The 25,852-nt window shown below is 37.9% G+C and overlaps 2 protein-coding genes across 4 annotated transcripts in view; both read left to right on the plus strand.

The window, feature by feature from the left end:
• The first annotated feature begins 508 nt into the window (after positions 1 to 508).
• LOC121517126 lies at positions 509 to 21,269 on the plus strand. The gene is made up of 10 exons (XM_041798660.1): positions 509 to 595; positions 3,386 to 3,478; positions 3,568 to 3,668; positions 5,650 to 6,333; positions 11,841 to 12,518; positions 12,725 to 13,357; positions 13,690 to 14,310; positions 18,780 to 19,412; positions 20,841 to 21,191; positions 21,247 to 21,269. Exons 1-10 carry the CDS (start codon positions 558 to 560, stop codon positions 21,267 to 21,269), a joined length of 3,855 nt encoding a protein of 1,284 aa, XP_041654594.1. The 5' UTR covers positions 509 to 557.
• LOC121517726 overlaps positions 21,165 to 25,852 on the plus strand; it is a 46,154-nt gene continuing 41,466 nt past the window's right edge. For all 3 annotated transcript variants that reach the window (XM_041799716.1, XM_041799718.1, XM_041799717.1), the window contains exons 1-3: positions 21,165 to 21,560; positions 22,617 to 23,252; positions 24,108 to 24,818. In XM_041799716.1, the coding sequence (XP_041655650.1) occupies positions 21,290 to 21,560; positions 22,617 to 23,252; positions 24,108 to 24,818 (1,618 nt within the window). In that variant the 5' untranslated portion in view covers positions 21,165 to 21,289. The remainder of the gene's footprint in view (positions 21,561 to 22,616; positions 23,253 to 24,107; positions 24,819 to 25,852) is intronic.

A 25,852-nucleotide genomic window follows, 5' to 3' on the forward strand; every position in this document is an offset into this window, starting at 1 on the left:
GCTTCCTTGTTTGGACCATAGCCATTTGTGGAAATGTTTTACTGATTATCAGAGTGTTTGAAGTTGCAAGCTATATCAGGGCCAAAGTTCTTATGTTGTAGGGATGAATTATTAACTGTTTCCTTCTTCCTTACAACTCATAAAGTCACTGTGATTAGACTTTGATCAGGCAGCTCCCATAAACAGTCAGAGTAAGTGAAAGGATTTTTCTCATTTACAGGAAAAATCTGCTCTTGTTGGTGGCTTGTTGACTTTATTAAGAGAAATTTAGTGTATTTAAATAGATTGATTTAGCTTGACTGATTTTACAGAACTCTGAATGCGTCAGTATGGAGAGAAACTACCGAATGTCGGGGTCTGATCGAGGTGATGGACAACTTCCGTGAGGGAATGCCTTTCGATAAAACAGGAAAAACCAGAGAGGGAAGGTGACCTTGAATCAACTTAAAAACCTGAAAGAAAAAGCCAAGAAGCTGGGAACAAAGCAATTCTCATGTGAGGGAAAAACAAACAACCACGTTACACATATTTACTAAGGAACTGGTTCTAAAATCACCATGTCTGAGGAACAGGCCAAGTCTGCATCGAGGGAAGAGTAAGTCAATATCAAATCTCTCCAATTAGATCATGAATTTTTGTTACGGTACTGGCAAGTTTAGCAACTCCATTACTATAATTTGAATTTAAGAAAAAACAATCAGCCTAAAATGTCACCTACCCAAATTCAGTTAAAGACCAAACTTACCATTGTTACATTAATGTAACAATGGTAATGATGATACAGTGTCATGAGGCCAAAATGATTTTTTCTTAATTTTGTGTTTATTTCTAGATATATTTATGTTTTTTATCTGTGTATTATTGTCACAGAAATGGCTCATGGCTGATAACTATTTTTAGTTCACAAACAGCAATGAAAATGCATGACAAGCAGTATGCCTACATCATGTGGCGAAACATCAAAGCAATAAACATTTGTCAAAGTGTACTTTATGAAGGACTGTGTGCATGCTAGGAGGTCGGTGTAATTTATGCCCTTATTGGATTATTTGCAGTGAGTGCAACACCTTAAATATAAGTCACGTCAAGTTTATTTATATAGCACATTTAAAAACAGCACAAGCTGACCAAAGTACTTTACAGATAGAGGCAAGATACAGATAGCAATATATACAAAACAGCAGAGAACAATGGACAGTACATAAAGAGTGAAGGGACATTAAAATCAGGAATGTTTGTTTAAAAGAAAAAGGGATGTGAGAGAGCAGTCTAATTTGAATCAAAGGCCAAGGAAAAAAGATGGGTTTTTAGCTGAGCTTTGAAGAAACATAGCGAGTTGGCAGATCTAATGTGAGGGGGCAGTTGATTCCACAGATGAGGGTCTGCGACTGAAAAAGAGCCACTACCTCTGAGTTTTCTTAGAGTCTGAGGGATGACCAGGAGAGACTGATCAGAGGACCGGAGTGAGCGTGTTGGAGCATAGGGGGTTAAACGGTCAGATAAATAAGGAGGAGCTGAACCATGGAGTGATTTAAAAACGAGTAATAAAATTTTAAAATGGATTCTAAAATGGACAGGGAGCCAGTGGAGGGAAGAGAGTACAGGGGAGATGTGTTCATGTTTTTTAGTACCTGTTAAAAACCTTGCAGCAGCATTCTGGACGTACTGTAAATGTTTTAAGGTTGATTGGATGACTCCCAGGTAAAGTGAGTTGCAATAATCTAGTCTTGATGATATAAAAGCATGAATCACTTTCTCAGTGTCATTAAAAGTTAAAAATGGTTTTACTTTGGCCAGGGTTCTAGGCTGTGAGAAACAGCCTCTCACCCCCGAGTTTATTTATTTATTTAAGCAGATATTCTGTCCTCAAATAGAAGTGATCTTTTCTCAGGCAACAGAGCTGGAGCAACCTAGAGCAAGTTTTTGCTGTACCTACAAAAGTTAGCTTGCAAATTTGATTCTTTAACTTCACTAAAGGATAACTTAAGGCCAGCTCAGACTACATGATTTTTTGGTCGTTCAAGACAGCACCATGTCAGACTATGCAACAAAAATATTGTCCCGTCTTGGCCAACAGCCTGGCCACACTACAAGAGTGATCCCGACCGCTCACCGTATGCTGACATCACCATTTCACAGGTTGTCGGGGAGCGGGCCAAAGAGTGTCAATCACTCTACAACAGAAACTCTCTTTGTGATTGCTCATAAAAAGGAAAATAAACAATTATTGTTTGGATTATGGATAACAGTCATGGATATATCAAGAGGAGGACAATATGGACTGTCCCTCCTTCAGATAAGAATTAAGCTATGCATGTGATAATGTAAAGAGAATAAAGTAAAATTTACACATTACTTTTTGGAAACAAAAGTGGTAAATCTTGTGAAAGGTGATGTAAAGATAAGGTGCAAATGTTCTCCTGTTGTCAGACGTCAGGATTAATGTCATTAACATCAGGTCAGGGTGTCAAACTAGACAATGATGTATGAAAAATTTTGACATGCTAGTCATGTTGAATTGTGGTCATAGGACGTCCTGGACGCATCGTTAATTTTGTCACACTACAAGGTTGTTTGTCTTTCCTGACGCTTTAAATCGGACCAGAGTTTTGATGAGTAACTGCGATGTTGCAGTTGGGCTAAAATCTGGCTGAATTCCTGTAGTCTGTGCCGGCCTTTAAGTTAATATTTTTGGTCGTGTTCCTTCTTCAGTAGAGAAAAACAGAATAGGATAAATTCTGTGAAACATACAGTGCTTAACAAATTTATGAAACCACCCTAACCCTAACCAAAGTAAGGTTTATGCCACAGCTGCCCTAAATTAACAGCATTGGTAATTACCAAAATCATTTTTTATGTTTCTGCGATGGTTAATACACCAATATGTAGAAGCTCTTTAACCCAAATGATATTTTTAATGCTAAAATATAATTATTATTGTTATCCATGAATTTTCAAATGTACTGATTTACAAAAAAACTGAAAAAATAGTAAAGCAAGTTAATATTTCTTGATTAATATGTCAAATTATAGTTATTTACTTGCATTCCTGAACAGAAAAAAATAGTTTTAGTGTTTGAATGTTATGCTTGATTATATTCTGACTTCTCAGAGAAGCCCAGTGACCTGGCTCAAATTTGGGTGACTTCAGTTTGAAATCCCTCATTCCTGTTCAAAATGGTAAAATGTCGAGAGCTCGCTGAAAATGAAATGTGAAAGAATGAAGGTGGTCTAATAAATTTGTTAAGCACTATATATGTGGAACAGACAATTGATGCTATCAGTCCAGGACTGGGGTAAGGTATTTGTTCATGGCCTTACTTTGATGCTTTGATGCAGAAGGTTTAAAGGACAATAAAATCACTAGAATTCTTCTATGTTACAGACCTCCTGTTCCAGAAGGACCAGACTCTCCTTCATCCAGTGGTGTCTCTATAAAAAGTGAACAATCCAGTGATGCTCCCGTTGAAGGAGTGGGGTAAGATATTTGATGATGTTCCTGCACTGATAGAAAAATATTGAGGAACTAAACCTCTGAATTAACTTCATTTGAATATCAAATTTAAGACACACAGGCTCTCCTGAAGAACCAGCCTCCTCACCTTCTACCTCCGCCAGTGGATCATCGACAGTCGATCAGCCCAAGGGTAAACATCAGAAACCTGAGGGTAAGAAATTCCATGAATTCAATTCCAAATCTTATTTCAAAACAGAAAAAAAATCTGTATTGAAAGTTGGACCAGTCTATAAAACTAAGTTTTTCTAAATGTCCTCTCTCTAAAGGTGCACTACCTGCACTGAAAGCGTTATTGTGCTAAGGGATGCAATGATTATTGATCTTGATAGCATGATTATTGTCTGAGATTATAATCTTGGTTTTATAATTATCATTAGTATTTTGCATCAGTTTCTGAAATTTTAATTATAAATCACAAAAACATTTGACAGAAATGTAAATCTTCATTGCTGACTATTTTCTGAAACAGAAATAACACAACGAACAAAGAATACAAATTAGTAACAAGAAGTCTGTCATTCTTAATTTGAGGATTGCTTATCGAAATGACCAGTTAATCTGATTTAAGTTATTTTTATAACAATGATTAACTGAGTTTGGCCCCTAAGGGATTTTTTTTTAAAAACTTATTCTGGGATTAACCAGTGTTTTCATCATCTGTCATAGCTATTTTTCAAATCCAGTTTTATCAGTTAATCTACTTTTACAATAAGGCCTGAGAAGATCCATTCATCACTGATGTCTTATTTATTTTAAATCAACAAAGTTTGTTGAAATTAAATTTATAACAGTGACGTGGTCTGTAATGCAGTTTTATTGAAATGAGAATTGCAGTTATTATATCCTGTTAAAGTGTTAAAGTCTACATGATCCTGGTGTTATGTTGGTGTGTTACATCCCTTTTGTTAAACAAAGAAGGATAACACGACAACCCATTAAAATTGACAGGAGTCAAAGTGAAGATGAAAAAACAAATACCCTTTTTATTTTCAACTCAAATAGACAACAGAGGTTTCACAATGTGGGGGAGGAAAGAGCTGGGGTGGTTGTGCCAAATAAAATCAAAAGTACAATAAAACTCAGCCTATTTTAATTAAATTCTAAAGTCAAAACAACAAACAAAAGCCTAGGTATTAAACTAAAAAACAGGCGTAAATCAATATAAATACAGGGGATGGCACCAACCAAATAACCTAGTGTGTTTTAACAGAATAAATGCTGCGTGCAACATGTACAGGGTACCCCAGACTCACCTATGCCTTGACCTCCCACCACATACCTTTAACGGAGAGCACACGACCCAACCAGGCTCAGCGTCAGGAGCAAAAGAGAAAGAGGCTGTGGAGAAGTGCTCCTTTTATAGATGTCTCAGCCTATCAGCAGTCAGCTCCTCCAGCTTGGCCTTCCTCTCAGCAGCAGAGCAGAAACACACAGCAGTCTGCCTCATGCCCAGCTTGTAACATGGTGTTTCACACCATGTTTATTTATCTACAGTGTCATGACAGCGTATAATCACATCAGTCCTACTTGTGTGGATAATGACATTTAATCTCTGGGTTGCACTGACAGGTGTATTAGTTATATCAGCCTACAGCACACAGCACACTAGTCAGATGAAAAACAGGTGACAAAATATCATCTGATTAAACAAATTTGTGATGTATAAAATGAACTCATTCAATGCATTTATTAAGACACAGAATTTCTCCAACTGATATTAGAAAACAACCATTACAAGCATTAGAAAACCTTTTTTACTGTCAAAACATCTTAAGCAAGAAGGTGATTCTTAAATAAGTTTGTTTTCTAAATGTCATGAAAGATTAATAGACGTTTATTTTCTACCTGATAAATGAAGTTTTTTTTCATGATGAATTGTCTTCAATACCTAAGTGTTGTTGAATAAATTCACCAAAGCTGATGCTCTTAAATTGTGCTGAAACAGCTTTATTTTACCTTTCACAGTTGGTAATTCTGTGTACGGTTAACAAATGAACAAATAATGGGAAATCTAGAGGTTACCTGTTGTGTTGCAATTTATGTAGCATCACAGTTACATTTTAGGTTGAATTAAATTCTGTGGGTCATCCACCATTAAACATTAATGATTTTCTGATTTTTGTTTTGTGCAGTGACAGACCAGCAGAAGAAGAAGCTGATATCAGCCCTACAGGAAAGATACAAAAATAACCTTCCAGGTGGAGACACAAGCCATCGTAACCAGAAAGGCACAGAACACATCATTAGAGATGACAAAAAACCTGAGACATTCACTCAAGTCAGTAAAATATCAGAAATCTTCAAAGAAACAGAAGGACAAAAACTACGAACTGTGCTGACTGTTGGAGAGACTGGGATTGGAAAATCCTACCATGTACAGAGATTCCTCAAAAAGTGGGCTGCTGGGAAGTCAGGGTGGACACGGTTAACATCTTTTTTGGGCACACACAAGGATGATGAAGAAATTATTTTTCTTCTTAACATCTCTAAGCTTACTTCATTGAAAAAGAGAGAGCTGTCTTTAGTTGGACTTCTTCATCATCTCTACCCAGAAGTGGAAAAATGTAAAATCTCTGACATTGGACAGCTCAACGTCCTGTTAGTCCTGGATGGACTGGACGCTCTTCAACCTCCCCTTGACTTTGACAACACCAAAACCTTATCTGATGTCCAGCAGTCAGCCTCAGTGGATGTGTTACTGACAAACCTCATCAGAGGAAATCTGCTTCCTTCTGCAAGACTCTGGATCACCTCTCAACCTTCAGCTGCCAGGAAGCTGCCAGATAAATGTGTTCACAGATGGACAGAGATAAGATGTAAGTCCATGTGTACAATTAGAGTCTGACAAGGAAAACTGTGATCAAATCCAGTCATAGATAATGTGTTTATTTGTGCTATCAAATTAAAAGATGAAGATTTGAGGGGAAGAAAACACCAAAACACAAAAGTGATAAAATGAAGCATATATCTACAATAGGGCTGTCAAGAGATTATTTTTTTTTAATTGTGATTAATCTTACAACTCTCATAGTTACTTGTGATCAATCGTGAATTAATCATGCCTTTTATTGTTCTAAATGTAGCATACAGAAATATTTCTCAAGATTTAAATACCCTTACCAACACTCGAATGGACAAAAATGTTTTCTTTGTGCAAGTGTTTGTTCATGGCAACAACAAAAAACAATGACAGATAATCTAAAAAATTCTCTAGATTCAGCTCCAAAAATATGATGAGAACTTAACATGGTAAACTCTACAAGCCACAACAGATGGAGATACTGATCTAATGTAACATTACTGAATAACACCACAATGAAGTGTGCATCTTCAGACTTCTAGAAGTTAGCTCTTACTCTGTTGTTCTCAACAGCTTAACATAGATCAATGGATCTCATCATCAAACATGTACATAAAGTTCATGATCAGTTTAGTTTTAAATCACTTCAAGATCATACCCTGGATCCTTCACACTTGAAGCAGAGAATTTTATCTTCACATGGGGGAAATAAAGGCTCATAGAAACATCCCTTTACACCAAGATCCCTCAAAACACAGTTAGAGAATTACACTACAGATTACTTAGAGAAGTCAAGTGAGAGCAAACACAAAAACAAGAGAAACGCTTAGTATTTTACTTACAATGACTTGCAGAAAGTTCATAAGTATGATGAGAATTATTTCCAGCAGAACCTCATCCTTCAAGAAATTAATCAGCCTGCAATCTGTAGCCTCCCATTTAGCAAACACTGTTGAAAATTTGTTGCTTGCTGAGTTGTCTGAGCGTCCACTCCAGCATGGCCTGCTTTTAGCTAGGGGGGCTGCACTCTGCATTGGCAGTGTGCTTGGCCAGCAAGTGGTGCGGGGTATTTAAGACTCTACAAACTCCTGGTAACTCAGTTCACGTTGACAATAAGTGCAAATTACTTAAGTCTTATCTGGTGAGATCTTAAACCTGAACATGCCATTCTTAAGTCTCTTTCCTTCATTCATTTCTGCTCGCTTGCACTTCATAACTATGGCACCGCTTCCCGATATGGCAAACTACGGGATGAGTCGAGGGTCACACAGAATGTGCCTGCGTTAACTGTGACAAAAAAACCCAGCAACAACAGTGGTGTTGAAATGAATTTAAGTTAACACATTACTAACACTAACTTTGCCAACCCGCGTCTATAATGTAGCAATTTCTTTGTTTTCCAGGAAAAAAACAATAAACATCACTTTTCTTGTGCCTAAGGATTAGTCACTCAGATTTACTCAATGGTGCCTAAACCTTTTTCTGGAAAGCCATCTCTCACCGCACACGTCAATATGTAAAAATATGTGAACGTACAAAGAAACACATTCAGTGACATTTTTTGTTAACAAATTTCAGTATCTTTTTTTAGGATATAACACAACATAAAAACTCTAAATTTTGTAAAAAAAAGAAACTATCACCTTAAACAGAGTTTTACACAGGATTCACAGTTCCTTGAAAATGAAAAGTTAGTCAACATCTTTCAAGATTTATACTATGCCTGACCAAGTTTGATCTCTTGGCTTTTTTTTTTTTAATTTTTTTGTTATCTTGATTGAGGCAACAGCAGAAAAAACCTCTTTTACATAGGTAGGATGTTGCAAAAGGAAGGAGCCTCCAGTGCAGGCTTTTTCTAGCCATTACATGCACTGGAACTGCAAAATAGTGACAAAAACACAGAGGCTTTCTGGGTTTAAAATAAAACGCTTTAAAATATTTTGATGATAGTGCATACTTTTGAGCCAACATTGTTTTATTGACAATTCTTACAAAAAGAATGTACTGCTGTATAGCCTAGCTTCCAGAGCTTCCATCCAGTAAGTCCTACTTACACCGCTTTCCACATTATTAGGCAAATTACATTTTTCTCTTATTTTCTGAAATATTAATGCAAATGACAGAGTATTTTTCAAGTAATCAGCCATTAGAGCATTATTCACATGTTTTTGAACAAACTTCATAATGATAACCATTTTTTTTTTTTTTAAATAAAACCCCAAAATGCAGTTTTTTCACAGTATTAAGCACAACAGAGTTTTAAAACATTTTTTGGTTGTAAAGAACTGAAAATGGTCATTTGTTGAATGCCCAGCATTTACTAAAATCAAAAGTTATTTCAATCAAAAACTAACCTGACACGCCAGATGGATTTGTTTCACATATCCAGCTTCAATAGAAAACATTTGAGAAAAGGCAGAAGCTTAGAAAAAAACTTGGAGTGTGATTGGGTGACGTTCTGTCTGTCACATCTCTACGGGCCAATCAGAACAACAAAAAACGTGACATAGCCGCTATCAAGCTGTGCATGCACCGCTACTGAGGATTAACGCGAAACATGGCGACTATAGACATGTACGTACTCAACTTTTGTTGTTTTTGAAAAGAAAACAACTCACTGCTGTTCTTTGTTCTTCTTTTAACAAAGAAATGTCATCAAGTTCTGATAAAACTGGCGCTTTAGCAGCATTCACGCTAATGTCTTCCTCTATAACTGCACCAGCTCTTGTTGCTGCTTGTTTACGTCACGACTCTGCTGCGCCTGAAAGTACTGCCCCTCGTCACTGATTGGTCCTGTCACTTTCTAACCGGGCCCAAATGGTTCAGATGGGAGCTTTGCAAGATGGATTCACCAGTGAAAAACAAGGAAACGGGCGTATCCATCTGCTTTGCAAGGTTAATCAAAAACATCTTAACAGGCCAAGTTCCATGTTTACATAGGAGCCCTTCTTTGAGATCACCTTCACTATTCTTGCATTCGTTGAACTTGTGAGTTTTTGGAGAGTTTCTGCTTGAATTTCTTTGCAGGATGTCAGAATATCCTCCCAGAGCTGCTGTTTTGATGCGAACTGCCTCCCACCCTCATAGATCTTTAGCTTGAGGATGCTCCAAAGGTTCTCAGTAGGGTTGAGGTCAGGGGAGGATGGGGTCCACACCATGAGTTTCTCTCCTTTTATGCCCATGGCAGCCAATGACACAGAGGGATTCTTTGCAGCATGAGATGGAGCATTGTCGTGCATTAAGATAATTTTGCTACAGAAGGCATGATTCTCTTTTTTTACCATGGAAGAAAGTGGTCAGTCAGAAACTCTATATATTTTGCCGAGGTCATTTTCACACCTTCAGGGATCCTAAAGGGGTCTACCAGCTCTCTCCTCATGAACCCGGCCCAGAACATGACCCCGCCCCCTCCTTGCTGATGTCACAGCCTTGTTGGGACATGGTGGCCATCCACCAACCATCCACTACTCCTCCATCTGGACCATCCAGGGTTGCACAGCACTCATCAGTCAACAAGACTGTTTGAAAATGAGTCTTCATGTATTTCTGGGCCCACTGCAACCATTTCTGCTTGTGAGCATTGGTTAGGGGTGGCTGAATAGTAGGTTTATACACGACTGCAAGCCTCTGGAGGATCCTACACCTTGAGGTTTGTGGGACTCCAGACGCACCAGCAGCCTCAAATACCTGTTTGCTGCTTTGTAATGGCATTTTAGCATCTGCTCTCTTAATCTGATGAATTTGTCTGGCAGAAACCTTCCTCATTATGCCTTTATCTGCACAAACCCGTCTTTATTTTTTGTGGAATATCTATTTTCATTCCTTGTCCAAGGCATAACACTATTTGACACTTTTTGGCCGCAGAGAGATCCTTTTCTTTCCCATATTGCTGAAACCTGTGGCCTGCTTAATAATGTGGAACAGTGCATTTTGAGGTTTTTATTTAAAAAAAATAATGGTTATCATTATGAAGTTTGTTCAAAAACATTTGAATTATGCTCTAATGGCTGATTACTTGAAAAATACTCTGTTATTTGCATTAATATTTCAGAAAATAAGAGAAAAATGCCATTTGCTTAATAATGTGGAAACCGGTGTAAAGGAGCAATGCTCACTGAAATCACTAGAGGCTAATGCCACTACTACTGCTGGCTCAAATCTCTGTTATGATACTTTAAATGTTCCATAGACCTCTGTGGCTGATAGATTTGGTAAATTTATCTCACAATGAACAAAAAAAAAAAAACAGCATTTAACTGACTGTTAACTTTCAATAAAGGTACACAGCAAAATCACCAGTGTTAGATAATACTGAGAGTGTTAAATCTAACACTAGAAAGGTATTTGTATGTGTCCACACTTTTGAGTGTTAATTTAACACTTTCTAAAGTGTTACATTTTTTACATTGAACCAGTGTTACTCCAACACTGTATGGTGTTAAAAATTTACACTGGTGAACACCAAGTAGTGTTGAAAGTACTCTACACTAGTGTCAGTGTTAAAGAAATCAACCCCACTGGACTACATGTAACTCTGGTATGATAACACTAATGAGTGTATTACAATTAACTCCAGTGGGTGTAGAATATTATCAAGATACAAGACATGCAAATCGCTCAAAAAATTCTAATCAGGTACACCTGATATCATTGATTGCCACCTCATATTGTATAACTGAAGCAATGTGAGGTTTTTTATGGCAATCATGGAGCAATGAGGCAGACTCAAAGCTGGAACATGCTCTGAGTTAGCAGGCTGCACTCTCCATTATTTTAAGAAAGCCATTTCCACAGTCAGGAAGTGACCAACCTAGCAGACGACTACACTCAAGGTGCAAAAGTGTTAATGTCAAAAACTTAAGAACTCAAGATAATTCAAGAAACATGTGCAAGTGAATCCCAGCAGTGACCCTGTACAAAAGACAACATTTAAACACAGCTAAACATCTAAATACATCTAAAAAAACATGTATACATACTGCACAAAGTCATGATGGGAAAACTCTGCCCCCCAGATTTGAAAATGCAGTAGGCAGGGCTTAGATCTCTCTACAGTGTTGGAGTAACACTGGTGCATTAACACTGTCAAATAACTCCAACACTATGGATGATCTACTCTGACAAGAGTTAAAATAACACCCTGAGTGTTAAAATCAACACTAAAATGTTTAACACTGAGAGTTTAACGCTCCAGTTTTTGCTGTGCAGTGTCATCAGCTTACAACAGACTGTACTGAGATGAACTGCTCTCTGGCTTTATGTTGTAGTGTTAGAGGGGTGGGGTCATTCCCTACTGTGGGCTTGTGACATCATGAGCCCACATATCGGCCCTGCCCAATTTAACTCAAACCAGGAAAGAGGTGAAAAACAGTCTGAATCCAGAATTCAGTCAGATGTAGAGCTCAGTGTTTTCACAATTTACAGCAAACATATTCCAACATATCTAGAATGTTAAGACACAAACTTTATATTTCATTTAACAGGGTCTTTAACATTAATCATTTTCTGTTTTTTTTTGTGCAGGGACAGACCAGCAGAAGCTGATATCAGCCCTAAAGAAAAGATACAGAGAAGGCTTTCCAGGTGAAGACACAAGCCATCGTAACCAGAAAAGCACAGAACACATAATTAGAGATGTCAAAACACCTGAGACATTCACTCAAGTCAGTAAAATATCAGAAATCTTCAAAGAAACAGAAGGACAAAAAATCAGAACTGTGCTGACTGTTGGAGAGACTAAGATTGGAAAATCCTACCATGTGCAGAAATTCATAAAAGAGTGGGCTGCTGGGAAGTCCGTATTGACACGGCTTCTACCTTTTTTGGGCACATCCAAAGATGATGAAGGAATTATTATTCTCTTTGACATGTCAAAGCTTGATTCCTTAAAAGGAAGAGAATTCTCTTTTGTCGAACTTCTTCGTCATCTATACCCAGAAATGAATACATATAACATCTCTGACTTTGAAAAGCTCAACACCCTGTTAGTCCTGGACGGACTGGATGCTCTGAAATCTGATCTGGGCTTTGACAACAATGACATCGTATCTGATGTCCAGGAGTCAGCCTCAGTAGATGTGTTACTGACAAACCTCATCAGAGGAACTCTGCTTCCTTCTGCTCAGCTCTGGATCACCTCTCAACGTCCAGCTGCCAGGAAGCTTCCTGTTGAATTTGTTCACAGATGGACAGAAATAAGAGGTGAGTTCATTTGTACAATTTGAGGCTGACAAAGAAAACTGTGTGATCAGATCCAGACATAGACAATGTGTTTATCTGTGCTATGAAATTAAAAGGTAAAAGATTATACAGGAGGAAAACATCAAAACACAAAAATTATAGTATTATAATAAAAGTTTCAATTGTTGAATTCTGAATTCTTTGTTTATTTTTTGTTCTTTCTTCAGACAAAGGAATAAACAAGCTACTAACTGAAGAGCTGAAGAAGAAAAACCTCAGTCAGCATGAACGCAAACTGAAAGAACTTGACACTGACACAGAACTCTATCAGATTTATGAAGACATAGATGACCAAAATATAATATCTTCGGACGAATTGTTCCAAGATTCAGGAGAAAAAAAGACACGTTCAGTGCTGACGAAAGGAGAGCCTAAAGTTGGAAAAACATACCAAACACTGAGGTTCATGGTGGACTGGGCAAAAGGAGAGGTGTACCAGAACATTGACTTTATAGTACCACTTGATCTCAGTGAGCTGAATTCAGAAAAACACCAAAAACGTACCATGAAAGATCTGCTTCATCGTTACCTCAATCCCAGTAACAACCAAGGAGTTCTCTATTATGATGAGTGTAAACTACTTTTCATTCTTGATGGTTTGGAAAAATGCAAACTTCCTCTGGATTTTGCCAAGACCAAAGAGCTGACTGACATGGAGGAGCGAGCCTCGATGGATGAGCTGCTGACAAACCTCATCAAGGGGAATTTGTTTCCCTCTGCTCATATCTGGATCATCTCTCAGCCTTCAGGAGTTGACAAGATTCCTCCTGAATATATCCAGAAAGTGACAGAATGTCGAGGTATGAAACTATGATGGTAACATATTTTGTAAGTCAGACCTGTTTAATTTTTGTCCTTTCATATTTTTGTTTTAGCTTTCATTTTAACTTTTTATGACAAAATACAACAATGCTAATTTTTTTTTAAAACAAGCAGATATAACAAACTTATAACCTTGACAAGTCTCAATAAAACTGGAAGGAAATGTTTTTCGCATGATAATTAAGTGCCTTTAGATAGGAATCTCAAACTACATGCAATGTTTTTCTAATTTCCATTTGATAGTTTAAAATATCTTTATTCAGTGTAATTTCATTTCTGTGTTTTGTTTTTTCCTTATCTTTTGCCAAAGTCATCAAAGAGAAAGTCATCCAACAGTTCAAGAAAGAAATCCTCAGTCAGTATGAAAACAAACTGCAGGGACTTGAAATTGACACAGAACTCTTTGAGATCCACGGAGCTAAAGACAAAAAACATTCTTGGGATGAACTGTTCCAAGATTCAAAAGGAAAAAAGACACGAAAAGTGCTCACAAAAGGAGTCCCTGGTGTTGGTAAAACATACCAAACATGGTGGTACATGGTGGACTGGGCAAACAGAAGAGTCAACCAAAACATTGACTTTGTGGTACCACTTGATCTCAGTGAGCTGAATTCAAAAGCATCCGAAATTCACAACATGAAAGATCTGCTTCATCGCTTCCTCAGTCCTCAAATTAAACGAGGAACTTGCCACTACGATCAGTGCAGATTACTTTTTGTCCTTGATGGTTTGGAAAAATGGAAACTTGCTTTGGATTTTGCCCAAATCAAGGAGCTGACGGACACTGAGGAGCGAGCCTCGATGGATGAGCTGCTGACAAACCTCATCAAGGGGAATTTGCTTCCCTCTGCTCATATCTGGATCATCTCTCAGCCTTCAGGAGTTGAAAAGATTCCCTCTGAATATATCCAGAAAGTGACAGAATGCAGAGGTATGTTCAGGAACCATGATGGTGCATGTTTTTAGGTCAGACCTGTTTGATCTGTGTCCTTGTCATTAGGGTGGGTATCACCAGTTGCCTGATTCAATTCCATACCAAGATTTGTCCATCCATTTTCTATACCGCTGGTATAGAATAAGATAAGATTTTTTACTTAAAAAGCCTGTTGCTTCAATATAAAAGAGATTATCAGAGCATTTCAGATAAAAATTGTACAAGGAAGCTTCCTTCCAGGAAAATTATCACAGAATATCAAGGTCTGCATTAAAAATTAACCCAAGACTGATATTCACGTAGTATTTTACTCCTTTGTGTTTGGTGGTGCCCTTAGTGGCATCTCAATTCTCTGAGGGTAAGTCCATGTGAAATCACTAATGGTTTTAATGAATAAAAATAAAAATTAAAAACTTACTTATTTTTGATGAATTGGACTGTACTCAGATAAGTACACTGGGGCCTAAAAAGAAATGACAGATACCAGCATTAATGATAACATTGACAATGGTTACCGTACCATTTGTATTTTGAATATAATAAAACTATTAGGGATAACCGGGCTTTATAACAGGGGTTCCCAAACTTTTCAGGCCACGACTCCCAAAGTAACAGCGAGAAAGACTGGGGGCCTCTGCTGATCCAAAGATTGGTTGTGGCATAGTTGAACTCACCCTTGAACATTCAAGAATCATCCTTTGCAGGACTTCTTAAACATTGCTTCGATTTCAGCTTAAATCTCTCAACAAAGGACCATGTTTTTATTTTTAATTTAACCAATTTTATTCATATACAGTATTTCCACAGAAAGTTGCAAAATACACAAGTTAAAACAATTTAACAATACTCTTTGTTTGTTGGAAGACATCTTGCAACCCCCACTCAGTGCCCACGACCCCCCCCCCCCAGGAGGTCCCAACCCCCACTTTGGGAACCACTGCTGTATAACACTGTTAATAGTATCCAGGCAGCATACTTTCTATGTTAGTTTACCTATGTGGCTGGGAAAAAGCATACATGAGTGGACCTAAGATACAGTATCTATTTTTTATTGTTCAATATAAATATGAGATACAAATATCTATCAATTAAGATGAACTGTCTTATCATGTAGGGTTCCTCTTAATTAAAATAAGAAATATTTCTGAGAATGTTTACCGAAATTTCCCTCCTCCTCCTGCCAACACTGTAATCAATGGACAGAACATTGAAATGGTGGAGGCCTATGATTACTTAGGTATAAATGGTAAGAAACTGACTTTTGAGCAAAGCACCGATGCAGTGAATGGGAAAGCCAGCAGCACCTCTTCTGTCTCAGAAAGCTTGCTAAATTCCAGGCTGACAGGATCCTGTTAAAATTTTTTTATCATTCTGTTATTTTTCTGTTGTTTGAATCCCCCAACATTAAAAGCAAAAATGTTCTATCGGTGGTAAAAGTCTGCAGTAAAATAATCAGTGTGAATCGATAACCTCTTCAGGAAATGTGCAAGAGGGTGTACAACATGGCTAAGGCTGGCCACACACTACAGGATTATCAGCCCACTTTGAGGCAAGATTTACCTTCCCTGATGATGGTTGGGGCATATCCTGAGTGAAGGCAATAGTAATAATTTGTCTGAATAATCCTTTTGTGTGGTGTCAACATGATTATTTTACTGCTCAAAATCATGTCGTAGCCTCCCAGACCCAGGATCGTAAATATCAAACATGTTTGGTATTTACAATTCTATGTTGTAGTGCCTCTGACGGAGTACCCACAACAACCAATGAGAGTGGGCAGATGGGGTAGCACCATCAGTCGGATCATACATACTTTCACCACTCACAAGCATAAACACAACTGTGTCTTAATTTCAGCCAGAATTTCATCCTGCTACAGAGAAAAATCCTTCCAAAAATTCCTGGATCTGTCCCCATGTGCCCCCCACCACAGCATTCATCAATTACTCCCTCCCCGGTGGGGTAGAATTATGGTGAGGCAAAGTACTGGCTTCATTAAGGGTGGACTGTCATAGCAGAAGCATTGCTTGCCGGTACCAACAGATGCACTGACAGTCACCCATGGTCTTACCAGACGACTGGAAGTCATGGCAGAGGGTGAATATTCTTCTATTCCTCCCAGCATTGTCAGTGTTCTCGCTACAATTCGCTGTCTTTCTCTCTGTTACGCTCCGACTCGTCTCCTCGACCGGGTGTGCATCTTTCAAACTCTATAAAGTCCAAAACTTTGAATAGAAACACACCCAAAAGTCGGCTGGGATCGAAGTTACTCATGTCCGCCATCTCCTGGTGTGAAGTGGTAACAGCGCAGACCTCCGCCATTAGCCCTATATCCCAATAGTACAGAATCCTGTAAAAAATTCCTGGATCCAGATGGTGATCCGGATCAATCCCAAAATCTAATCAGTTTTTTCCTTATGCCATTTCAGACATTTCCTGAAAATTTCATCAAAATCCGTCCATAACTTTTTGAGTTATGTTTCTAACAAATTAACAAACTAACCCTGCCGATAACATAACCTCCTTAGCAGAGGTAATAGTACATTAAATGAATTATCTGAATTCAATTTTCAGCAACTGTTAAGATCAAGCTAATGTTAGCAGGCAAAGAATTTACTCACTCTGTGTCCCTGCAGTGTTTGTGTGTCATGTCAAACTCTAGCTAATGATTATCTTACAAATGACCTTAAACTTAGTAAGTGATGGTTTTTGCCTATTCTAACTAGCAAAGCAGTAAGGCATTCACCTGTTTATTGTTAGGATGGAGCTGGATAACAATGTGATTTCCAACTTCACTCTCCTTCCGAGCATGTGCTCTCACCTTCTGTTTTCTTTCCTTGAAGCAGTGATACAGTAAAATAATGTTATAAACCATTATTATACAGGGTTTTCCTGTATTTAAACAAAATGGGATCTTACCATTGAAATTTCCTCGTAAATTTATCGCAATTCGTTTGAGTGCACAGTCTGGTTAAGGTGTCTTCTGTGTGTGCTCAGAGGAGTATAAGATGAAAAATTATCCAAAATTTTCCTTAAGTCTATGGTCTCCCACGTTTATAAATGGTTTCAGATTAAAAAAATGTCCGGTGAGTGGTCTTTCTTGTTAGACAGCTCTTTTAATTGTTTCCAGTGGTCTTTGTTTTTATGAGCTGTCAAAAATGAACACGTTTATGTGGATTAATCCATCATCATGATTAATCTGATTAAAAATTTAATGCAGTTAACCAATCTACAGCACAGAATGACTCAAAATCCCTGAAATGTCTCTGGCAATGTGTTTCAGGCAGTTTGACCAAATAGGGCTACTATCGAGCATGCCGCCACGCATGCACCAATGGGCTGTTGATCAAACTAGTGACAAACCAAGTCGATACGGAAGATGCTAAACAGTACATTGGCCCTGTCGATGGGAAATTTCAGTACAAAAAAAACTAGACAGAACAGTTGATTGACATAAAGTATTATGTACATTCTGCAGGAAGGAGTTTTCTTTTCACTGAAGCACTTTCACATTAACGAGAAGCATACATTTGTCTGGGATTCTGCTAGCACTTTGGTTAATGCATCGCCAAGCTTGCGGCAAACTTCCCTCACAGAACGGCAAATTTAAAAGAGAGACTATGAATAAAAGTGAATATTTTTCATCAAATTGATCTGTATTGTTTCGAAATTTGACAGTACCAGCTGCTTACTGGGTGCCAAACATGTCTGGTCTGGCTACATTTCTTGATTTAAAAATTTGGCCTAGTTGAATTTGTAACTGAATAGCCCTGGAATACATATTCCCTTCTTTCTTGAGTCTGTTTGCTTATGCAAAATGAAATGCGATCAATATAGATTAAAAATGAATGATATTTAATCATGAGTAATCGAAATTAATCCACAGCAACCCTATGATTAATCTGATTTAAAACTGTAATCGTTTGACAGCACTAGTTTTTATGTTTTTTAAATTTGTCTTGTATGCTACTTATCCTCTCCATATCTGCACACTGAATAGCTTTGACAAATCAAGTTCTTGACTGGTTGAAAGTCCTGAGCACAAACGAGTTGTCAGGAGAAGGAGCAAACCTACATTTAAAGATAGATCTCTAGACTTTATGACTAAATATCTTAAATAGAAAATAAGAATCAATATGATTGGAGGACAGATCTATGTGTCATATTTTTATTTCAGCTTTGATCTAAAATTTGATAAGGGGATACAAAAAAAGAGTCAAATTGTCTGTAAAGCAGCTACACAGCCATACTTAAGAACTAATCAAAGTACTAGATAACTGAAAACAAATGTTTAATGCTTTTTAATTTTTCTTATTTTGTTCCGAAGATTTAAAAACTACATGCGGCACTGTATTTTTTCTTTAATTCCGTCTTTATGTCTTAAAGCAGGGATACATTTAATGTTTGTTTTTTTTCCTTTAATTTACTGTTAATCTACTGATTTACTGTTTTTATCCTTTCTTCAGGCAAAGTAATCCAACAGACACTCAGCAACGACCTGAAGCTGAAAATCCTTCAGCATGAAAACAAACTGCAAGAACTAAAAATTGACACAGAACTCTTTGAGATTCAAGAAGCTAAAGACAAAGGAAAAAAAATAATGTCTCTGGAAGCATTATTTCCTGATACAAAGAAAAAAAGGTCCCAAAGAGTGCTGATGAAAGGAGTTCCTGGTGTTGGTAAAACATACCAAACATGGAGGCACATGGTGGACTGGGCAAGAGGAAACACCAACAGGAACATTGACTTCATCGTATCTGTCGACCTCAGTGAGCTGAATTCAAAAGGAACCGAAATGCTCAAAATGAAAGATCTGCTTCATCATTTCCTCAACCCTCAAAATAAACGAGGATCTTGCTACTATGATAAGTGTCAATTACTTGTTGTCCTCGATGGTTTGGAAAAATGTGAACTTCCTCTTGATTTTGCCCAGAACAAAGACCTGACTGACATGGAGGAGCGAGCCTCGATGGATGTGCTGCTGACAAACCTCATCAAGGGGAATTTGCTTCCCTCTGCTCATATCTGGATCATCTCTCAGCCTTCAGGAGTTGCCAAGATTCCCTCGGAATATATCCAGAAAGTGACAGAATGTCGAGGTATGAAGTTATGGTAATAACTTTTTTTAGGTCAGACTGAATTGATTTGATTTGTGATTTGTGACCAAAGCTGGTAAAAACTCTTGCAAGTCGTCCGAGGTCATTTTTGATTTTTTTACACATTATGAAAGCGTAGATTCCAAGCTTTCAAATGATGTATCATACACCTTAATCTGAGCATATTTTACAAAGATATGCTCATTTGAATGTTAACTTCTAGTTCCTATTTGCTCTGAGAAAACCAGGTTCAAAGTTTCAGGACTTTTCCTACCTTCAGGCAGGCCAGGTAATGGGCGTGAGCAATAGAGCCACATTTACATAAAGTGCACCCAAACCACTTTGGTGATAATGCTGCATGCCCAAACCAAGCTTCTGACGCTCATCAAAATATTCCCATAGGAAATCCACCTTCATCAAACTTTCACTGTCGAGTGATCTTGAAGTTGTCCCAAGTCTGTTGATATTTCTTGCTGCTTCTTCATTGTCTCTTCTACTTTTCTTCGCTGCATTGGCCAAAAACTTGGGCCAATATGGAAAACAGACAAATCTGAAGTGCATGCTTTTGTGAGAGACACAGTTGAAATATGACTTAAATAAAGAGGGAAAAGCCCTCTGTCAAGTTTCTTGCTGCATAGTGCACACACCCTCCAGGTCAAAATAGATGTTGGGCCACAGCACAAACCACTGCTGTACAATGAAGTGCTTTAACGTTATAATACTCAAAGCTTTTAAAATCAAGTGAAAACTGAGGGTTATCATTGTGCTTACACACAGTATAAAACCTTTAGTAAGAATTTGAGCTCACTGTCATAGGCATCACAGCAGAGACAAAAGAAATCACTTCGGACTTTAGAAAAAGGATTGTTGATGCTCACACAGCAGGAGAAGGCTATACAAAGTTATCACAGCATTTCCAAGAGATTTGAAATTCAGATGTGTCTTAAGACCCCAGAAAAACTGTCAAGACACCAGTGACTTAGCCAAGTCATTAGTTGTAGTCTCAAAGAAGACCATCACTAGAGCCCTGCACAGGAACAGACTGAGAGGTTGCAAACCAAGAAAAAATCCACTTCCTTAGAAGAAACACCTTCCAACCAGACTGAAGTATGCTAAGGACAACCTGGAGAAAGATTTTGCATGCTTGAAGCTCTAGTTTGGTCAGACGAGACCAAACTAGAGCTCTTAAGCCACAGAGACGTTGCTGATGTTTGGAGAAGAAGGGAGAGGTGTATAACCCTAGGCAGAATTAAACTGGGTTTAAGGACTTCTTCATTGATTGCTTATCTTTTCTGAAGGGCACAAGTGTCTTTAGTTTACTTCAAATTTTGTAAGCATATATTTTGAGAACACTATGATAAAGGAAGTTGGTTTTATATTGCTTCTGTCCATCCTTATGCATCAGTAATGAATTTTATTTTGCTTATTCAGAGACCTTGGAGAGACGGAAGCAGCTGATATCAACCCTCCGCAAAAGATTCAGAGAAAAGATTGGAAATGGAGACAAAAATAACCAGAAAAACACAGAACACATTATGAGAGAGGAGAAAAGTGACAAGATCAGTGATAAAAAGAAAAACCAACGTGCTGTGGCAACCTCAGTGACTCAGATAACTACAGTATCTGACATCTTCAAAGAAACAGAAGGACAAACAATCAGAACTGTGCTGACTGTTGGAGAGACTGGGATTGGAAAAACATTCCATGTGGAGAGACTGTTGAAAGAGTGGGCTGACCACAAGTCACTTTATACTCGGATAGCAAAGTCTCTTTGGGGCTCAGGCAAAGATGATAAAATCATATTTCCCCTTAACCTCAAAAATCTAAACTTGATCAGAGAGAAAGAAATCAGTTTGTTAGAACTACTCAACCATTTCTTCATGGAAACCAAAGAAACAGTCATCTCTAACTTTGATCAGCTCAAAGTTGTATTTGTCCTGGATGGATTGGACGCTCTTAAACCTCCTCTTGACTTTGACAACATCAATCAGCCAGTGGAGGATGTCCAGCAGTCAGCCCCAGTAGATGTGTTACTGACAAACCTCATCAGAGGAACTCTGCTTCCTTCTGCACGACTCTGGATCACCTCCCAACCATCAGCTGCCAATCAGCTGCCTGATGAATGTGTGAACAGACAAACAGAAATTAGAGGTGAGTTTGTGAATGCAATTAACAGCCATCAAAAAAGCTGTATGAATGTAAGCCTGGGCACAGATAAACCAGAATAGAATTAAACATGGACCATGGTGTTTATTTTTGCCATTAAAACTCAAGAACATGAAAAGAAGGAAACACCAAAGAGTGACAGTAACAACAGAAGTAGCTGTTTCTGTTATTCCTGATTTTTTCCAAGAAAAATGCAGAGATTTTATTATTTTTATCAAAGATCACTCAACAATCCAGTAACATGTTATTTTGCAATTTACATACCAATGTAAAACTCTTGCTTTTTCATATCCTGTCTGAATGCAGGAATCACAAACAACAGCTGAAACTTAAAAAAAAAAAAAATTTCATTCTTATTGTTTAAAGTGTAGAAATAGTCAATATCTGTTGGCATGACAGGTTAGCCAGAGAGTCTATGGGGAAATTGGACAAAAACTTATGAGTCTGTGTTGAAGAGCAGACTCATGAAAAACAAATCACAAAAAGGTAGAAAAAGAATATCAAAATTAAAAAATGAGGCTAAATTACTTCATTACAGCAAAAATCCTGGTTTTTGTTCTTGACCTTTTGGCAGCTAATAAAGAATTGAATTTATGGAGGCATGACTCAGCATTTAGCAACCTCTGTCCCTTACCAGCCTCCCAACAGGGTGGGAAACTCAAATTATTGTCAAAAGAAAAATAAACAGGATTAATTAGCACATCATTTTAATTCCTGTGATACTGGAAATCTTCACAACATGCTCCACAGAAATATTGATGGCATTGCTGATATCATAGAAAGGTTAATATATGGGGTAACTTGACAGGCAAGTTTGTTGTCAGTCCTTAATGTACCATCCTGCATTTAGGATGGCATGGAAATATCAACTAAATAAAATGCAAACTGATCTGAGATATTATTGCATATTTGTGCTTTTTCCTCTAGAGCTAGCAACTATGGGTAATCAAACAACAAAAAAGATGTGTTAATAAATTAAACTGACATTTTTATCATGTGAGTCCACTTTATGATTTCTTTGTTTCATTTTTTTTCCTGTAGACAAAGGCAGCAAACAGAAACTCACCACAGAGCTGAAGAAGAGAATCCTTAGTGAGCATGAAAGCAAAGTGAGAGGACTTGAAACTGACACAAATCTCTTTGAGATTCATGAGCATAAGGTCAAAGGAGGAAAAATAGATTCTTGGAGTGCACTGTTTCCTGATTTGGAGAAAACAGGCGGGCAAAGAGTGCTGACAAAAGGAGTCCCTGGTGTTGGTAAAACATACCAAACACTGAGGTTCATGGTGGACTGGGCAAACAAAAAAGCCAACCAAAACATTGACTTTGTAGTACCACTTGATCTCAGTGAGCTGAATTCAAGAAAACCACAGGTTCAAAACATGAAAGATCTGCTTCATCATTCCCTCAGCTCCAGTGCCAAACCAGGAGTTCTCTATTATGATGAGGTCAAAGTTCTTTTCATCCTTGACGGTTTGGAAAGATGTGAACTTCCTCTGGATTTTGCCCACAACAAAGACCTGACTGACATGGAAGAACCAGCCTCGATGGATGAGCTGCTGACAAACCTCATCAAGGGGAATTTGTTTCCCTCTGCTCATATCTGGATCATCTCTCAACCTTCAGGAGTTGACAAGATTCCTCCTGAATATATCCAGAAAGTGACAGAATGTCAAGGTATGTCAGCAGCCTCTGTGTGTTAGCAGTTTTGTGCTTTGTTCAATTATATTTGTCAAATTATACAGAAAAAATGAAAAATAAAGCTTAGTTTTAAACGTGAGGTCTGCAGACTGCAAGCATATATGACCCTCTGGTATCCTGTGATTCAGAAAAATCTCTAAGCACTGTTTTTACTAAGCTCCACTTATAGCTTTTTTCCAAGAGGTCTCCCACCTCTTTCAGACCTGTTGAGAGGTTTTTCCTCTGTGTAGTCCTCGCCATTAAAAAGATCTTGTATGTATCTACAGTAAACAGGTCCTTGTTAAAATCCCTTAGTTTTGTGTGGTTGTATTTGAGGTCTCTTTCAAAAATACCAAAACAACTGATCAGAACAATACTGACAGAGGAACATGTAGTGCTAAAAGAAAATGGCTTACTAACAGTAGAGTAAGAATGTTCCCTTCAGCAGGGATGTACAGTCCATTTCAGTGGTTTTAACGTTTTTTTTTTTTTTTTTACCCAAGGCACACCTAAGATCAAGCCACAATCTTTAATCACACCATATTCATATCAATTTAAAATAGCCTCTTTGACAAGTTATGTTATGTTTAGTTTTTGCATAGTCGTAGTAAAATCTTAGAGTTGTCCAAATTCCCACGGCACACTTGCCTCATGGCATCCATTTGTGCAGCATATGTGACAGCCCTCTGAAAAAGACGGGGCACAGGCTAAGGTATACCTACTGTGGCTAGCATAATTCATAAATCAAGTACCTTATTCAACCCCATTTCAGAATGACCAAATGAAGTTGACCCGACCCTGAACTTGACTTTGTCCCTCCTCACCAATATGAATTTGATGTGTTTATTTCAGAGACCTTGGAGAGACGGAGGAAGCTGATATCAGCCCTGCGAGAGAGTTTTGGACAAACCATCCAAGAGGAAGACTTAAATCATTTCAATGTGAAAAACACAGAACACATCACAAGAGAAGTGAAGAGAAATGAAACCACTAATGAAGAGACAAAAGATAAGACTCAGGTAAATGCAGTAGCCGATATCTTCAAAGATTCCAGGGGAAAAACAACAAAGACTGTTCTGACTGTTGGTGTGAAGAACATTGGGAAATCTTTCCATGTGGAGAGACTAATTAAACAATGGACTGAAAATGCCAACAGGTCAGTTTTAACATGGCCTACAGATCCAATGATGGGCAGAGCCAAAGAAGATGAAGTAATATTTCCTCTTAACCTCTCACGGCTCAACTCTATCAGAGATAAAAAAGTCAGCTTGTTGGAACTACTCAATCATTTCTTTGAGGAAACCAAAGAAACAGTCATCTCTAACTTTGATCAGCTCAAAGTTGTATTTGTCCTGGATGGATTGGATGCTCTTCAGCCTCCTTTTGAGTTTGACAACGACGACACCTTGACTGATGTCCAGCAGTCAGCCTCAATAGATGTGCTACTGACAAACCTCATCAGAGGAACTCTGCTTCCTTCTGCCCGGCTCTGGATCACCTCTCGACCACCAGCTGCTGAGAAGTTGCCAGATGAATGTGTTGACAGACGGACGGAAATAAGATGTAAGTTCATGGGAGCTGAACATGGAAATAAAATGCAAACACACATTAACAATAACAACAGTAACAGTTTTCAGGAAGAACTTTGTTAAGAAGAACTGACAAACTTAGCTATTTAATAACATGACAAACCAAAAGAAAAAGACACTTGAAATACATAAACAAATGCAAAAATTAGGTTTGGCAGAACGTTTTCATTCATATATATATATATATATATTTTTACAAAATAGAATAAAATTAAACACACAAGCAAGCACTATACATAGTTAATTAACCTTTGAACCTTGAGCCACAGCCACTTGTTTGTTTTCCTCAGAAAGCTTTCATGCCTTTGTAGCTTTTACAGAATGTTTTTCAGCAAGCCTGGAACTTGGCTGACTGTCAGTGGTCTTTAAAGATTCAATCCACACCAGTAACACTGACATTGAACGTCTTTTTATCCATTTATAATCCATTTTTCTTTCATTCCGGCAGCTAGCGAGGTTTGCCTGTTGCTATAGGTCTTTCTCATTTCACATTTTGGTATCCTTCCTTTCTCTGTTTGCATCGTCTCCTCGTTTCTTAGCTCCACCCAGCGAGGAATTGAAACAGAGATGCAAGGAAGAGACAGGAGGAGAGAGGAGGCACAACTTAGTGAATGAGAAATCACAGCGTCAGTCTGAGCAATGTAAGCTACTGATGATGGGGTGATTAGCTGATTCACCCTAATAGCCCAAAAATTAGCAGGCCTGTATTTAAGATAATTTCAAAAACCTTTGTGATGAATCACCATAAAAATGTATAAAAAAAAAGCAATAAAATGTATTAAGAAAAGTATTTTTTATATTACATATCTGACTATCCATTTTTGTTCGCTGATAACTGAGGCTCTCTTTCACATAATCTGTAATCTGATCAATAATCCACCACAGAGCTCTGTGAGTTTGCGAATATTTTCAGTTAAATAGGAACAATAAACACACCTGCCTTAGTGAAGCCGTAATTCTGTAAGTTTATATCATCCTGTATAAAGTTACAACATAAAAATATTTATT

Source organism: Cheilinus undulatus, linkage group 11 (assembly GCF_018320785.1).
Source record: "Cheilinus undulatus linkage group 11, ASM1832078v1, whole genome shotgun sequence".
Classification (NCBI taxonomy): domain Eukaryota; kingdom Metazoa; phylum Chordata; class Actinopteri; order Labriformes; family Labridae; genus Cheilinus; species Cheilinus undulatus.

Bases quoted from the DNA above. Each gene is read 5' to 3' on its own strand.
- LOC121517126 (XM_041798660.1), top strand. From the start codon at position 558: ATGTCTGAGGAACAGGCCAAGTCTGCATCGAGGGAAGA. The intron at 596-3,385 runs GTAAGTCAATAT...TCTATGTTACAG, and splicing joins AAGTCTGCATCGAGGGAAGA to ACCTCCTGTTCCAGAAGGAC. The intron at 13,358-13,689 runs GTATGAAACTAT...CTTTTGCCAAAG, and splicing joins GAAAGTGACAGAATGTCGAG to TCATCAAAGAGAAAGTCATC.